Source organism: Eufriesea mexicana, unplaced genomic scaffold, assembly GCF_001483705.2.
Source record: "Eufriesea mexicana isolate 0111107269 unplaced genomic scaffold, ASM148370v2 scaffold9425, whole genome shotgun sequence".
In the NCBI taxonomy this organism is placed as follows: Eukaryota; Metazoa; Arthropoda; class Insecta; order Hymenoptera; family Apidae; genus Eufriesea; species Eufriesea mexicana.
In genome coordinates this window covers 24,512-43,170 of record NW_016917129.1, presented here as the reverse complement: position 1 = coordinate 43,170, position 18,659 = coordinate 24,512, and the positions used below count along the sequence as shown (strand labels likewise).

The window sequence follows — 18,659 nt, the reverse complement described above, 5'->3', positions numbered from 1 at the left end:
TCCGATTAAACGTCTCGTTTTTACCACCCCTGATCCTGCGATCCTATTTTAATTACCTTCTTTTTATGCAATTGACAAATTACACTGCGAGATGCCACTTGAGGGTTCAGCGTCGGGTGTTTAATATTTATCGTTAGCTTTGAAGCTTTGTTTGAACTTTGACATGAATTCTGATGTCACTAAGGGGGATCACGAGGGTGTAGCTCGTTTAATTTCTGTCTATTTTTCTCGCACCTATTTCTGCGATTCTATTTTTAATTACGTTCTTTTTAGACAATCGTTAAATTGCAACCTGCATGCCACTTGAGTGCATAACGTCACGTGTTTAATATTCAGCAATGAAGCTCTGCTTGACTTTAACGTTTCTCCCAGTGGTACTACGATATGGTTCATTTAATTTCTGGTTTCACTACCCCTTCAAACTTCCTTCTTATATCCCCCCATTTTACCGTTGCTTACGATTTTAACTTGTGTTTAACCCTTTAGAGGGTGCAGATGAGGAAGGAATACAGGTAGGAGATTGTTTAAGAATTATTTGCTATCAGCGAGAGTTTTGCGATGTAATGTGAAATTACAGGTGGAACGACTGTGAAATTACAAAATTGTTATATAATTAAGTCTGAATTTATTAAACTGTCAAATAAGAAATGAACTCATTTAAAGTGGTTATATCCATTACTGGTGTTGTGGTTGTAGGTAAGTAGCTAAATATTTTGAAGGATTACGTCTCTTAGGTAATTAGAATTTTCGAATAAATTTATTTCTACCGATAAAATATGAAACGAAAATGTATTATGAAAATTTTTAACTATATGTAAATTATACAATATTCTTGTTTAAAAAAATTATGTAAAAGATGTAATAATATTTAATGATTCTAATGTATTTAAAATTTAGAATAATAAATCTCATCACTAATGGCGAAACCAATTCCGGGATACGAGTTTGTCGATGAGTTCCACCGTGAAACTATGACTATCGATCTTCACTGAGTTGTTAATTTACAACCTGGATTTTACGGTAATTAACGATATCTCAGCAGTGTGCATCCATGTTTCAGGTCTGCAGATCACGTGTTGAGGTCGTTGGTTCTACAGAGAAAATTATAACATGGCAATTCCTATTGAGCAGAAGACGACGAGATCCTAATTAGTATGAGAACCTAATCGTAGCATTGCAATCTGTTCACTTCGAATTTCATAACATCATAAGTTACATTTAAATTAATTCGATGAGTTTGGAATACGTATTACGGATCTATTATCAAATTATAGATAGAATTTAAATGTCTGTTACTCTCTGTGATTTTTTATTTATGACGTGCAATGTAATTTTGTCATTAATTTTTTTTTAATCTCTACTAGAATTTTTATATTTGAGTATTTATTAACTATCTTTGCTTACCATCATGGATTTCATAACTTTCTTTCATTTTTATGAATGAAACTGAGAATAAACCTTTGAAAAAAAGATCGTTGATAGTAACAATCACTGAAATTTAACTCTAATAGTGCAGAAGTGATAGAATTTTTGCTAAACGAGTCAAAATTATTTGCGTCTAAATAATGAACACCGAACGAATAAAACGCACTCTGTTTTTAACAGAAGAATATTATTTGGAACCTATACTTCAAATTATGTAGTCATATAATTTTATTAAACACTAAAATAGTTTTATAATTATATACAGATTGATTCAAAATGCTACACTACTATCTGAATTATCTTTAGTAAGTTCAACTTAACCTTGACAGCTTGACAACTCAAAACTTAAAATTGAAATTGAAGAAGATAATCTAATCTATCCAAGTAAAGATAATCTAAAAATAAGTCTACAGAAAAATTAAAAAATAAGCAGTATGATATCAATTAAAAATAATTTACAAATAAGTAATAGTCAAATGACATAAAAATAAGAGAAAAATAATAATGGCGAGAAGAATTGAGTTTTAAATTTAGTTGGGTATCACAGAACAAAATATTTCTTAAAAATGGCAGCATCGAAAGAGGTGTAATACACGGGAAGGACACTGCGTGTTCATGATCAAGTAGTTGTGGAAAATGCATTCACGAACATTTGAGAGAAAACAGTTGAAGCTGGCGAGTCGAGAGCAAGGAACTGCGAGAGAACAGTTAGAGTTTAGAGTACAAGGAATTGAGAGTTGGGATTTTTGAATGAGAGTTTCGTGGAGTGTTTAATCGTGCGAGAGTTATAGTGTAACCAAACTGTTACTGTTAAACATTTGCATTCATATATATATGCGAGGTTTAACTTCTCCTCGATCATTTTAAATTCATATCCTTTTCAATTTACAACACATTAAGCAATGCATAAATTCAACCTAAAAATTTGAAAATCTAAAATCAATTTCAGTGATTAGTATCAATATTAGAAGCACATGTAGAAGTTGACATTACTCTTCTTGAAAATCCTACGTTAATAAATTACATGTATCGCGACTTTTAATGGCACACAAGTGTCCAATAAGTGATAGCTATGATTAACATAATCGAACTGTTATTTTTACATATCTGCATTTATATATCCATTCGAAAATTAATTCCTATTTAATAATTTTTAATTCCAGTCTACATGTATGCAGATGATTATGAAAATGGCTTGAATCATACAGATATTAAAAATTTCTCGTTTTGATAAATTAAAATATTAACTATTATACAACACAGCTATAATACCAGCTCAATTCCACATTCTACAGGATGTCCCAAAAGAACGTATACACACTTTAATACCTTATTGTTTCTAATTTATTTGTACTCTTAATCTGTAATCCATCTAAATGTACACTGCTTTTATAATCACGTAAGAATGTATACATATTTTGGGACACCCTGTATTTTTCGCTGCGTGGCAAAAATAATTTCGCAATATTATTTTAACCCTTTGTACTCGAGAGGTGCCCCTCAGTCGCCATTTAATCAGATTCTAGAGATGGATGTTAACTAATTATGGCAGAAAGACTTCAAATTACTATTTTCCTGTAACGAAAAAATCCTCGAGTGCAAAGGGCTAAAGCATTCGCATTGTCGTCGAGTAAAAAAATGATTTTTAATTTCACATTATCCTAAAGTAAATACATACAATAAAGAATAAACGAGAAATTATTTCCCTTTATACTTTTGACTCACACCGATTCCGTAATCACCGTTACATTTAAGTCCCATTACGCACCGCGTAATTCCATCTTGCAAACTCCATCATTAATGAACGCGCAATACGGGACGAAATTTCAAAACAGAAAATCACGATCCGTGACTAATACCAATATCAATATTACACATAAAGGTCGATATCACTCTTCTCGAGCCCCGACGTTATTAGATTACGTGTACCAATGTTTAATGCCCGTTATGCGAGGTTCAATCAGCTAATCTGCAGTCTCCAATAACAGATAATAATCAGTGACGATAAAAGTTATTAGTCGTGCTTTGCCAATGGAAATTAGCAACGATTCTCAATCGTGGCCCTCTAACGCATTCGATTATTCGATCTAGCTTTCAGCGGGCTAATTCCGGCGTCCCTTCTATCACATAATAATTCAAAATTACCGCCGCGCCAATGGCCTGTCGGGTCGACCACTTGGAATGGAGTTGTATCCGGCACTGCTAACATCCTAGTCTATGGTCAAAGATTGAACACGTACGCGCCTTTCCTGATCAAACGGCGGCTAATGTTGCTGTTGTCCACGTTCAAACAACATCAGCTAGTTCACCGAATGGACCATTGTTGTTTCCGATATATTGATCAGTTTCCTATTGACCTTTGCGTACTGTGGCTCTCTGGCTGCTGCAATAATTAGGTCGCGAGCATTATTAGCTCTCCATACGAGTGGAAAAGTTAAACTCTGTCCTGAAAACGAAAAACTATACAAACTGGTAATTCGATTCGGCTGATGCATTGTTGGCGGAAGCTGGTGCGGACGTGGTTAGGGGTGGGTTCGAGATTGATATTTAAATCATTGAAAGAGAAATCTGTGGGATTTTAAATCTTTTGAAATTTTGCAAGTACGAAATTCTTTAAATACCATCACATCCTGCACTCTTCTCACATGGTTTTATAAAGTTTTATAAGTATTTAAAAATTTTATAAAGTTATTCACTCGTGCAATTTTTAACCTCGTCAGGGTTGAATTTTTTTTACGTTACAATGATTTCAAAGCAGTGATTACAAAGTAAAATAAATCGCCATTACCGGTGATATTTGACGAGGTTTTTTTTATTATTGAGGCATTTTTGAGGGATGAATAATTTTCTAATTGATTCTAATTTTTGTTCCACTTATATTAATCAGAATTTAAAAGAAACTAAACGGGCACATATGTACCAGTATTCCTGAGGTTAACATGTTACACATTCACATTTGAGTAATTTGTTTTAACATATTTTGTTTATTTCTATTTCAAATTTAGAAACTCGGAAAATATACAAAAATGTTGTTATCGAACAAGGTATTGTATTTTACATTACTTTTTCTATTGTTTAGCACAACTTTTATACTTTGTTTCAGGTTAATTCTTTTACGAACTTCTACACAAATTTTTTTATACGATATTCACCGTGTGGAAAGAATGCCAGATGTATAAAATTTTGAAATACGGAAATTTTCGAAGCTCGGTGTAAGAGGAATATTTTGATCTGTGAACTGACAACTCGACAAACTCTTTCCATGAATCCTTACAGGCCAGTTGAATAAACTATAGACGAAAATATAAAATAGAAGAATATCTGATTTAAATTTTAGTTCAAGTTGTGTGATTATTTCTGACAACGTGCAAAAATATTTCTCCTTATTCGTTAATTTCATATCCTGTCTAAGAAAACATTTTGAGTCGAGAATTTCGGGAGAATATCAAAAAATATCGAATCTTTAAAAAAAAATTTCGAATTCTCGTTTCAACAGAAATTTTGAGGTTTCGACGTTTCAATGAAAACATTCTTATTTTAGAATGTATTAAGAATCTTATTGTGTTCGTGAATTTAGTTTGAAGATCGCGCTTACGTGATGTATATTTTATACCATAAAGTAAATTCTCTTACAAAATATTTTCCCTTAAGATTTAGATATCTATTGTTTAGATTATTGGCAATTTCGATAGTATCACCGTGTAATTTATATCGAAATTATATCGTTCGTGTTGAATGTAAGATAATTTGTGATTTCACGAAAAATAAGAAAGATAACTCGAATAAAATAGTTTTGAGGTTAGATGAATTTTTAAGAAAAAAGAATAGTGTCGTTAAGGCTGTTTGGCGAGAAGACGATTAATTTTTCACCTGATGTGTTCGTGCATTATCGATGAATAAAAACGTTGGCTCTGATCAATGAATACATTTCTCCTTGCGAATGAAATTTTTCCATTGGAACTAATTGGCTTCATAACGAGATTAAATTCAGATGATATTTAGTCACAGAGTTCCAATAAGGTGCTTTTATTTCGTATCGATCGTAATCACGTTCCAACGAAATAGCATCCCTTAATCTACGATGGACTGTAGGTACGAAATTTCCAGAGATAAATTGTTAATTAAATGTATAATCGTATAGAAATATCGTCATTTCAGCGTGATATCGGAAACGAAGAGCTTCATCACGTCGATATATTAATTTTTAAATTAATAAATCAAATTTTTCTTTAGAGAAGCATCTATATTAAAAATATTTCGTATGCGTGAATTCACGTCACAATTCCTAAAACGTGTAATACAAATGCTACGAAAAATTAATAACTTTAAAAATTAACTCCACGTGAATTTTACAAAAAAATTAACAATTTCCATTTATATAATAAGTAACGAAAAAGTAATCAAAAAGTATGGGAATTAATATATTACGATGGTACAATAAACAAATTCTTGAAATTCTTGAGGACAATAATTCCAAATTAAATTAATCACCGGAAAACGTTAAAAAGGTCTGGGAAATTGAAAAGTAATAGAAAGGATAATTCAAAATAATTAATTAATTGGAAATATTAAAAGTTTATGGAGTCTATAAATTACTCTGAAATTAAACCGAAGAATTGAGCGAATAAGAAATAGAGATAGTGTACCAAACAAAAAGATATTTAAAATAAAAAAAAATAAAAAAACAAAGTTACATTCAAATAAATTCCGAAGACTGAGATTGAACTCGATATTTACTTCAACTATGAAATATAATATAATTATTTAACACATAAAATTGTCATCGCAATGTACATATTGCTAACAATTTCTCTACAGGGGATTTATAAAGTAAATAAAATGAGGGAAAACACGCAAACGAACATGAGAATAGCAACTACCTAAGCAATGTTGATTATTTTTTAGTGCAAAATCAGGAAAATTGAAAATGCACATGGAACCAGCATATGTGGTACCAAATGTAACTTCAGATTTGCAGCAAGACATGACAAGATAGTCTTAAATAATACAATGTAATTAAAGAGGAGCAGACCTATAATAATAATTGTCAGAAAATATTCCTGCAGCCATAAAAAATTCACAAAAGTATAACCTGCCTCAAAACCTTTACACCTACACCACTACACCTCCACTCATTTAAAAACCACATATTCTCTGTCCCAGTCCACTGATTTGACAATAACAAACCCCACTCTGAATATTTCACACTATTCACTCTAAGCCTCTCAAGCATCCCCTTTGAGGATCATCGCAGATTTACAAACTGTTCAAAAAACCTCTTAAAAATATACGTAACACGAACATAAAATAATAAATCCTATTGCAAGCCCCTTCCACCCAGGTTCCTCGACCACCCCTTTTGAGGAGCTTCAAAAGTCCACCTTTGCATACCCTAGTAAAATCGCCGTGAACTCATCGCAAATGTTTGACGGACAAGCGATTCGCGGATCCACGAGTGAAACTAGCCCAATGGTCACGGATTTCCACGAATCCTAGCCGCTTTCGTCCGGTTTTACCAGGGGTAATCGCCTGCAGGGGATCAGCGGCAGCCTTTTTCTTCCCGGTAGCCTTTTATGCTAAATGCTCGCTTCATTTGAATGTCGCTAATGCGAAAAACCGATGCATACTAATGGAGAGTCGGTCTCCTCGCTCTTTCTCGCCCTCCCACGTCCGGGATACCGGCTGAACACACCGAAATCACCCCCGCAACGTGCACCTGTTCGTACGTGGTGTTCGCGTACACGCGCGTTTGCACAGCGGCCGGCCATTTCTCCGCCGGCTCTTTATGTCATATGCATACATTAAGCGCGACATACGCGCCCCTTCGGAAGAAGCTGTGCGGTGAAATTGCAGATATGCTATTTTCCACGATTTCCGCCGATGGCCGAGTGATTTCGGGTGAAAGCGACGGTAAATAGAAAGTGGAGGAATTTCGTTGCGAGTTTGGTCAATTTTGTAATACTCGCGAATCGTGGAGTGGGGTGGTAGGTGCGAGGAAATTATTCGATTATGACGAGTGGTTTAAATGATGGCATGGTGGATGTGATGGGTTTTGAAATACACGGTACACGAATCATAATAATTGAAGGAATGTAGCGCGGATAAATGGTATATTATGAATTGCATTGTATTTAAATAGAAGTTAATGCGAATTTCGTTAAATGTAGTTGCATGTTTTCAGTAAGCGAAATGTAAATTTTTAGTGGTGAATTGGATTAATCTCAATGATTTTAGCTGAGTTTAGATATTATTAAGATAATTAAGACCGAAAATGTGAAGAATTTGTTAGAAGTTAGAGTAGGTATGTCGGTCGGATTTTGTAGAATTGATGAAAATGATCAAGTTTGTGAAAAACATGAAGGGGTTATAAATATAATTGTATTTAAACAATTCTAGATGATTTTAAAGAATTTTCCTATTTTTGACACTGTACTTTTCAAACGTAAAGGAAATCAATAGTAGAGAACATATTATACAGGATGTCCCAGAATAACGTATACACATTTTAATATCTTATCCTTTCTTTCTTTCTTTTTTTTCTTTTTTTTTCTAATTTGGACATTGGCGCTGATTAAACAAATTCTATATCTGTCTTCTTTAATTTGTACTCTTAATCTGTAATCTATCTAAATATATACTGTTTTTATAATCACGCAAAGTGTGTATACTTTTTTTTGGGACAGCAATGTATATAGAAATGATAATAATCAAAGTAATATACTTAAAATAAATAAGTATATGTAACTACTTGCCTACTATTAAATAAAAATCAACGTTGATACACGTGAGATGAATAATTTAAATAAAATATCAAAAATTTGTGAAAATGACTGGTTTAACTATTGGGTATTATAATATAAAGAAAATAACACTGAAAAATCTAATTTAAAACTACGCACGTTCTCGAAATACAAAAATATATTAAAAAATAAAAACAAGAAGATCAAAAGATTAATATAAAAAAATAATAATTATTACACTTTTAATACCTCTATACTTTACCTAATATTTAATTTTCTTGGCTTAATATTCTATCAATTCACTATTAATCTTTCATGAATTATTAATTTTCTTAATAACTGTTATTTATTTAAAAAATTAAATTCGACGTCTATTAAAAGAATCATTTTTCCATTAAATTCACTTCTCGTATCATTATCACCGTACTCGGTCGTAAATATTACCAAATATCTAAGACCAACGGTGTAACGGAATGATAGCCGAAGATAGCAATTTAATCACGAATTAATAGATCGCCGCAAAAGCGATCTCCTCGGCTCTGAGGGCGGTTAATTAATTGCGCGTATATATTTGCCGAATTAGTGGAATCCGTGGCGCAGCCGATCTGAAACCGAGCGCGTTGACCGAGAAACGTTCTGCAACCGATCGGCGAGCGCAAATAGTGCGTCTCGACTCCGCTTACTTTGTAAACACCTCCTAGATCGGTCGAGCACCAGTGCTTCTCAATATTTCTTACCTCGTTGTGCTTTAAAATTTATTTCTTTTATTTGCATCTCGATATTCCTTAGTTATCCGTGCTTTTCAATTTACTTTGTTTATTTATTTCCTCAATTTATTTCCTAATATCTTTTAACACGTTGTGCTTCACAGTTTACTTTATTTATTTTCCCTAGTTACTTCGAAATATTTATTTATTCGTCGCAATTTGAAATTTGAACTGTTTAGTTATCTTTTCTTTTTCTTTTGTATCCTATCTCTAGGTCTCTAAAGCGTGATACCACAAAAATTGTAAAACGTGGATCTAAATGTTTATTAATTATTCGAAAGTTTTGAGGTTTCGTGTTATTTTGGTGATCGAACTGCTCTGAAATAATACAGATCAATTTTGTAAAGTGAAAAGTAGAGGAAAATGATTCTGTGTTCAGTGTTTCTTTATATATACTATTACCTATGAAACAGATATAAATATTAATGAAAGTATGCTATTCGGTTCTTAAAAATATGAATATCAATTATACACTAAAGTACAAAGGTTAACTTCTGAGGAGTTCGATTTTATTATGTTCAATTATGCTATATAAATAATTCTATTATCCTTTTATTTGGGTTTTGTTCAAAACAAAACACGTGTCTTTTCTACTAATGACGAATCGTGATTCAAGTGAATATAAAATAATAATACAATTAATGTGAAGACCCTATTAATATCCAAAAGTATACATTTTATAGCTTAATATTCGCGATATTATTCTACTAAATGTTATTTGGCATTGAGCATTTCATTTTACAATCAACAATTTCAATGTACAAAGCTTGTAAATATCTGTTCTTTAATTAACTATTCAATTTTATCAAATAAAAACAGAAAGAGATAAAATACAGACCTATTGTCCTACTTTTGAACAATCTGCACCCTACACGCAATGAAAATTGCCAAAAGCGCCATGTCGTATGTCAACACACTTATACTACGAAAATAAAGAAAATGGAAAAAAAGTGTGAAACCACCGAAAGAGGGAAAAAATACGCGGTACTTAATCAAGAACTATTCGCTGTCCAGGATAACAGGGAACGGTTCAAAAATTCCCAACGCCAGGATCCGAGTAAACTATGTCTCGTTGGAGAACCACTGGCATACTCACTGTGGCGATTCGTCATTAGCTCGACAAACGTTTCCACGGGATATTTTAAAACATGAGCAAACAAACAACACTTACTGTACAGGTGGATGACGCCGTCGGTCTCTCCACGTGGGTTTTTCGCCACGCATTTGTAGCTTCCGTAATCCTCCTCCTGAAAACAGAATAATAATGGCATTAGTACGAAGTACAGAAACCGTGTTAGCTTTAAAAATAATGTAGGAATGGTTATAAGATGAAAGTGAATAGAATTTTGAAATATAAGCAGCATTAAAAGAAACGGAACAATAAAATAGAAACACACAGGAATGGTAACTACGTCGTATAACACTGGCTACCCCGTTCCTCACTCAACGCCGGTTACAAACACACACTACCGCTGTTCCGAGCTCGAATCGGTGGGACCGTGAAATGTAAACAAATATTCGGCTCAGTGCTGTCGTCTCTTTCTGTCGTTCTTCACACTCGTGTATATACGCACACATTATATTCAGACGCACACCGTCTTCCATCCTCTCTCCATCCAGTCTTAAACCGATTTCTGTGTTACTAGAAATACAAATTTTGATTAATATTGAAATCACCAGATATGTAAATCACAGATATGTAATAATAATAATTGAAGTCGTACGAAGAATATAAATAAGGTTATAAATAAGGGTTAAATTATTAATTAATTTCTTATGAATTTTGTAAAGTTTGAAATATATAGTAAAAGGTGATATTTTAATTAATATTTTCCTATAAATATCAACGTCGAACAGTATTAGTTATCGAAATATTAACTAAAATCTTTTGGTACTACACAACAATGAATTTTGCCCACACGCATGTATCTACGAGACAGTGTAAGAGTAGTCGCCGTGTGTGGATCCGATTACACGAATCAACTGTGCTGCGACAGTCTCACGGATGCATATATGTGGTCAGAATTCAATGGGATAGTAACGAAGCTTCTCCGACGACAACTCAGAATCTAAAGACAATAGTTTCTTACATGCATAGGAGAAAGTTATTGCAAATGTAACCCTTTACAGCAGATTTCAAGCGCATTAAAAACTGTAAGGAACGAATTAATCGATGAATCGATCTAAATGCGTATATACGATAGATATAGATTCGTCTTCATATAAATTATACATCCCCGTATGAAAAGATACGAATGAATCAAGTATTTTTAATGTTAACATGAACACTTACATTTAGCTCTATTTATCATCACTCATCAGGAGCATTTGGCAAGAACTTATAACACGACGAATTCACGAACTGCGTCGTAGAAAAATCCACGTTCGATTTTGCGACGCCATATTGAGGTTACTTTTTTCACTTCGTCACCCGTATTGAAATGATTTCTAGAAATATCCTTTTTCATACGACCAAACACGTGGAGGTCAGAAGACAATAGATTCAGACTATCAGGTCTATTTTAATATTCATTGCTACAAAAATCGTATCACAGCACAAATTACAGGACACAGGCACTCGTTACAAGATACCGCGTCTTCCGTATACTGGAACGTTCGATTGTCTGACGCAATCGAGTCGAAATTCACGTTAGATCAACGACGATATTCATCCCCGTAGCCATCTAGCGGCAGACGCATCAGTTTTGCACAAAATGAGGCAAACAGCTGACAAGAGAAAGGAAATATAGGTCAGATGGAAATATCGATCGAATCGATCGTATTCGCTAGTATGACATATGTATATGAGTTCATTTTATTTTTTAATTTTACGTTCACAGAATGTAATAAATTATATTCGCGAAAAGGGATATACTAGTGAAAATGGTAGAATTGAAATGGTATTTAATTACTATTCGTAATAGAAAAAATAAAAATTCTTTTCCTCCCTTCATCTCTTTTTTTTTTTTTTTAATAAGAGGATTTAACGGTGCATTTTATTTTTCATTTCATCGTATCAAATCCACTCTTGGTAGTATTAATACATATACATATTATACTAGTATTAATACTTGTTAGTATCGATGAACAATATAATAATAAATTTTATGAGTATATGAATCAACAAAATACTATAAATTAGTGACAAGAAGATGGTAATACAGTACCTCTTTTACTTTTTTGACAAGTTTTCCAAAATTAATGAATTAACTAATTATAAAATTTATTATTATTTTAAAAAATTGCATATCGTTAATGTATTGATGCTGATAATGTGGTATCAAAGAACATATGAAATAAAATATATTTTACATTTTATACCTATTAACGTTATTTTCAGAATTTTTCTATTATTAGGTATGTACACATTATATATATTTATAATTATCATTTATTATATATGAAATAATATTATTACCAAATATCACTAACACAGTATTGAAATAATAAAATACAATTGCACAGTAATAAGTGAATTAAATAAAATTTAAAATATAATGCTATACATATATATGTATAATTTAAAAAGTACCACTGAATCTATCAAAAATTATTTAATTAAATTAAAAAATAGAATGTATCAATAGAATATCGATACCTATCTAATAAAAAATTAAATAACCATAGTAATTACTTTAAAATCCCCAAAACCACTCTGTTTATTCAGTTAATTATCAATTTGATCATTATTTTCTACTTTTTCTTTCATCACACAATTTCCTTTAAGAATTTCATCGAGTCTGATTCATAATACAGTTTGATTTACGAAACCAACTTCTATTCTCGATCATTTGTACTTTCAAAATTTGATCCCAAAAGCATTTATTATCCCCGTAAAAGCAACGGAATAAAGAATCACGGAAAATGAAAGGGTGGAAGATAGGGGCAGGGGGTGGAAAAGGGATATATTTTCCTTGAGCTGACGACACGAGGAAGTTCCTATTTTACACGGACATCTCAAGGATATCCTTTCCATACATGAAAATAATCTGCGAATAAATCTCGTGAGATGTCGCGAAAACTTTTCAAATATCACCTGTTGACTTCGCGGCACTTCCCGTTGGCTAAAGTTAGGGTTAGTAGGTGAGCAGTTTCCCCTCGATTCGGAGCTAAAGTCTCGAGATTATTTGAAAGATATCTCGAAATTTTCCTGTTGTCTGTTCCCTCAAAATGGTGACCCGAAAACTTCGTTATGTTCAAAATTACCGACCTATAACGCGAACCAAAATATAACCCACGTAATTAATAATAATTAAAATGATACAATGAAAATAAATAAACATACACGATTAAAATCCTATTTGAATAAAAATCAATCTTAATTTTTTCAAAAATTGCTTAAACAAGTCCCTTTATTCCCTTTGATAGTTCCAGTGTTAAAATAAATATTTAGATATTATTAGATAATTAGTGCCATACTGCACCTAACTGGAATCAGTTTAATTTAATACATCACTATACATTATTATGATTTAATACGTCTATCCAATTTTGACAAAATTTGAAGATCCGAGTATGTAATAGCACGAACAAAATAAAATTTGAGCAATAAATTTTCAAATAACTATTTTTATTTCTATGAAAATTTTTATGAAAATTAAGAAAATGAAATTCAAGAGTCCTTTGACAGAAGAATTTGGCAACCATGTTTCGAGATGTTCCGAGAAGTAACACGAACCATAATAACACTTGTTCCTTTACTAATCTATATCGCACAATTTCTTAGACTCTTCATTCATGCATCGTATCCATTCCCTACTTCATTTTAAACTTGAAAAAATATGGAATCAAGTAAACTTTATATAGCGATACATACATAGGAAAATTGTACCGGGAAGTATTTTATGTTCGGTCGAGAGCAGTAAAAAACATGGTAAAGGAGAGGTTAAAACGTGCAGAAAGTTATCTTTTCGTAATTTCCTCTCTTGCCCTCGCGAGTACGGTAGTTACAGTGTAAGTGCACGTTCACGGTGAAATTGCGTGTATTTTTGTTAAACAAAGAGATTCGAGGGAATAGGACGCTCGAGATAGAATACGCAGAGTCAATTATACGATATTTGTCGCAGTTAATTGGCCAAGCAAGAAACGAGACGTCTTCGAAAAAAATATCGATCTTCCGGGGTTTTATTGTACGTTAATTAACCAAACAAATGGCCGGGAAAAACGCGGCATGAAGGTAGCCAAACGGAGAAAAAGGAACACGCGATCTTCGCGCTCCGCGCTGCTACTTAAGGAAAAACGAGAAAAAAAGGAATTCCTAATTCAGGGAGCACGGGGAGAATGGAAGAACATTTGCATGGCGAACAAACAAACAAGCAACCAAAAGAGAAAAGGAGTTACCTGCCACGAAATATACGTACGCGTTGAGAAACAAAAAGATAAGAAATTAGCGTGGAAAATTACTTCCTCGACGAGCTATGCCCACACTGATATTACCGAATCTTCTATGCTTGATTTTGAAACTAGTGCAAGCCATGTCATCTTGTATACGATACGATCTAGGATCAAAATATCTAGGACGTTTGATAAATTATTTGGTAAATTATTTTTAAAATTATTAATTAATTTAATTATTAAATTATCGATGAGTTGTGTGATCAATGCATATTTCAAATAAAAATATTAAAAGAATATTGAAAATAATACCAAATTCTATTGATTTTTTAAGAGAGAAAAAATACTTTATCATCTTCGATTTACAATATTTTTCTCGTGGTGATGTGAGTATTACTTCTAACTATAAAAGTGCATTACTATTTAAAAACTGGAGTAAATTGACAGAAGTCGTTTTTGATATAAACCATTTAATAATTATAAATTTTAGTAAAAATGTTTGCAAAAATCGTGATGTTTGATATGAGAGTTACACGATTCTGTGAATTATAGAAGTTCGAAGTACTAATTGAAGGAGGATTAAATAAAAATATCTTGAACTTGAGGGAATACCCATGACAAGTGTAAAATGTTAGTACTTTTTCCATCTCATGATACAGAATGGTTGAAAAATAAAAAATGATTGTGAGAAAATCGTACAAAAAATCTAATTGTTTATCTTTGTCTTGGACGAAACAAGAGGAAAACGTTTCAAAAATATAATTAAATTTTGATTTATGGATTTTATAAGCAAAAAAATATTATTCTACGATTTACAGCAATATACAATACATATTTATAGATACCTAAAATTATTACGTCAAAAAGTACCAGGTGAACGACCTAGTACTCTTTGATTACTATCATTATAACAAAATAAAGAACAGAGTCATATAATAAAATCATCTTTATATTTTATATACATACTTATATATTCATAGGGCCCTGATGGAGTATCATAGGGATAAGAGATCAGTGAGTTGCCAACGTGACAATATGTATCAAAGAGTGTTTGAGAAATAGTGTTTGCGATATAATTAGCCTTACCCTATTTGTCATTTGTTATCTTTGAAATATATATTTATCATTAATCATCAATGTTGCCTCGTGAGAGAATATATACCCCTATTCAATCCTGTGTGTTTCTCTTCTCTCATCTTTCAACCCTGCATATTTATATGATAGAATCTCTTATTCCCATTTTAAATTATATTTTCTATATACACCATAATGCAATAACCTAATTACACGTCGTGTGTTCCTAGAAAAACACAATTTTCGTAAACCGAGGGTGATAAAGCAATTTCAATTACGAATTCGTTTTCAGCAAAGTAAACTCCACGAGAATTACCCAATGGATATTACAGATTAAAATTCGTGTTGAACAATGTAATAGCGTGAACACACTCCACAGACGCAGCTTCAAGAGATCAGCGATAAAATTCGTTCCACCCACCTGCAGATCGTATATCGTCAGCGTCATACGCGTCTTGTAGGGTAGTTTCTCCGTCGTTGATGTAATCTTGTACTTATTACTCCCCTGGATCATTACGCCGTCCTCCCTGGTCCAGTAATTCAAAGAAGTTGGATGAGCCTCCGTGTTGCATTCCAGTGTGACGGAATGCTCCAAGGGTGCACCAACCAATTGGTGCGGTATCCACAGCATAGGGGGGACTGCAACGAGAAAAGTGATTGATTGGCTCATAAATGTTCCAATTACTAGCGATACAAGCAGGGTGCTGCGATCGATAACGGCTCCACGTCTATAAATCTTGACCCGAGTTTGCCGAACACGCGTCTATGCGCTTCTCGATTCGATCACGCTCTTGCGAGGGAACAAAGCAGCGCCACGATCAACGCAGCGCCCTCTCCCACGAGGAAAACGATATTACGAAGATCCTTTTGCCCTATTCGTCGTTGGCTTCGTGCAGTTTCACGAAAAATTTCAGTCTTTGAACGTTACCTTTCTCAAAGTCACGAGAAGAAACTTTAAAATTATTATGGCAACCGGTTCGCGATATTTCTAGAATTTGCAAGGTTGGTCAGGCCTACGATATTCTGAGATGATTAATTACTCGATCTAGGTACATACAATCAAATATTATATTTCAAAGATCACTCTAAAAGACGTAGATTTACTAGAAACCTATGCAATATATAATAATAATAATAATAATAATAATAATAATAATAATAATAATAATAATACTTTATTAACAGACAAAAGTCCTTTGGTATACAATAAAAATAGTAAAATGAAATATACTGTAATAACGTAGTAGTACAGTAGTACAAAAAGTAATGGAACAAGAAATAATTAAAGAAAAGAAATTTAAAAAAAAAGAAGAAAAATTTAATAAATAAATGGTTGAGGTCTAGTTGAGGTCTAGTTGAAATAGATACCTTAAAAGAGCATACCGATACATTAAAGAAGTCAGTGTATATTTGCTGTTTACGCAGTTTCTCTCACCTATCAGCGAGCGGTATGGAATAATGTAAAATTATTCCAATTAGATTTTACAAAATAAATAATACAAAATATACAAAGTAAAATCAGCACTTTCAGAATGCCAAAGCAAATTTATATTCAAATGGTGCAGTTCTATTCCTCACAAAAATACTCTCTAAACCCATCACAGCCTGCACTACCGTTTCCAAATTTTAGATTAAAAATTCCACATTCGGTGTTGTTATTTAGTCCATTTGACTTCCTCGTAGTATTCATTCCCCATGAAGCATTTCGTCCTTCATTTTTCCATCTCCTGGTCGTGATATGTTTAGTTTCAAACTTGGGTAGCAGAATTCAAATTTAGAAAAATCCACGGTACAACTCATTAACCATCTAACCGCCTAATATTTCGTCAAAGGAAAACTCGATTCTGCTAGTTAGCATACTTTTTCCCTTCACCCAACTGCTTCTTGCTTTTCGTTACCGCGACTTTTTCTTTCTCCTTTTCATCCATCTCTCTCCCCATCTCGACCGACTCTCTCGTTAAGTTTTGATTTACGTGCTGGGGGCGTCGAGCAATTAAGAGGAAATTAGCGTCAAGACGCTCGATTAAAGACAACCGGCTCGAAACAACGCCTGCGTGGAGAACGCGCGTCAACGTTTCGACCGCGTTCCTCGGCGTCGAAACGAGAAACGGGCTTTCCCGTGGAAAAGAATGAAGACGGATGTCGGCGATATTTTATGGAAATTCGATAAAGTTCCTTGAATTAAAGGAACAAAAGGTAGGCGGGCCATTTTTTCGCCGCTTTGCAACCCCGTGATGGATTGTTGTTTCTAATGGCGGAATCTGTTCCGTGTCGTAACGGCGTATTAATTTCGCGGGCGTCGGAATCGAACATTTATATCATAAGCTGTTCATCGAATGAACGGGGAACGTCCATGTTCCACAGCTGCCACGAACGATTTCATTTTTACATGTTTCAGGTATAGAATTTTAAAGTGACAAAAAAGCTTCTGCGCCGGGATTTTTTGTTTTCATTAAAATGCATTACAAAATGCTCCTGCATTGTTTATTCGGTTTAAAAGTAACAGGAAATGATTAAAAAGAATTAAGTTTTACTTGCATACTGTCGAATAACGCGTCAGGATTTATGTATATTGCATCAGATGCATTACGCGATACTTTATTGATCATTATTTATTCATTAGGGTATGAAAAAATAATACAAATAAAGTGACTCGTGGTGCTGTATTTATCACGAGCTGAATGTTTACGTAAATCATATAATTTCACCAAAAGACACGATATTAGATCATAAAACAATTTTTCAATGTGTTATATAGACATTTTACGTGTTGGTAACTGGAGGGTATTTCACAAAACATATACTTTCCTCGTCTTTCTTTTCTTGCTGCATTTCTAATAATTTCGCGATTTTAGCAGTGACGTAGCTGGGATTTTTACCACCCCTTGCGAGTATTTAACCCTTTGCACTCGGCAATCTTTTCGTTACAGAAATATAGTAATTCGGAGACTTTCTGCCATAGAGTCGACGATATTTTCAAAACGGTAAATAAGAAATGCAAATTAATTGTAAGGCGTAGAATTACTTTACCTCGATATTCCACGCATCGTTGGGCAATTTTAAATTTGAAATATCAATTAACAACAATCTTTAGAATCTGATTAAATAGTGACTGAGAGTCGTCTCTCGAATCCAAAGGGTTTATGCGTTAAAAAGTAAATTTACTGAGGTTATTGGGTCACCAATCGTCGATAGTAATTGTAAATACAACTGTTAAATTTTAATTATTAATCGAATAACAAACATTATTAAGCTGACGCAAGCAAAAGAATCGTCGAAAAATAAAATTTTGTCCCTTCGAAAAAAAAAAAAAAAAGAG

General features: G+C 33.1%; 1 protein-coding gene across 1 annotated transcript in view; it reads right to left on the bottom strand.

Annotated features, from left to right (window-relative positions):
* Positions 1-17,030, bottom strand: part of LOC108553104 (contactin-6) — a 125,775-nt gene extending 108,745 nt beyond the window's left edge. The window contains exons 1-3 of the mRNA XM_017907869.1: positions 16,919-17,030; positions 15,762-15,979; positions 10,104-10,179 (exon numbers count right to left, since the gene is read on the bottom strand). Coding sequence (XP_017763358.1) covers positions 10,104-10,179; positions 15,762-15,979; positions 16,919-17,030 — 406 coding nt within the window. The remainder of the gene's footprint in view (positions 1-10,103; positions 10,180-15,761; positions 15,980-16,918) is intronic.
* Between the last annotated feature and the right edge of the window lie 1,629 nt (positions 17,031-18,659).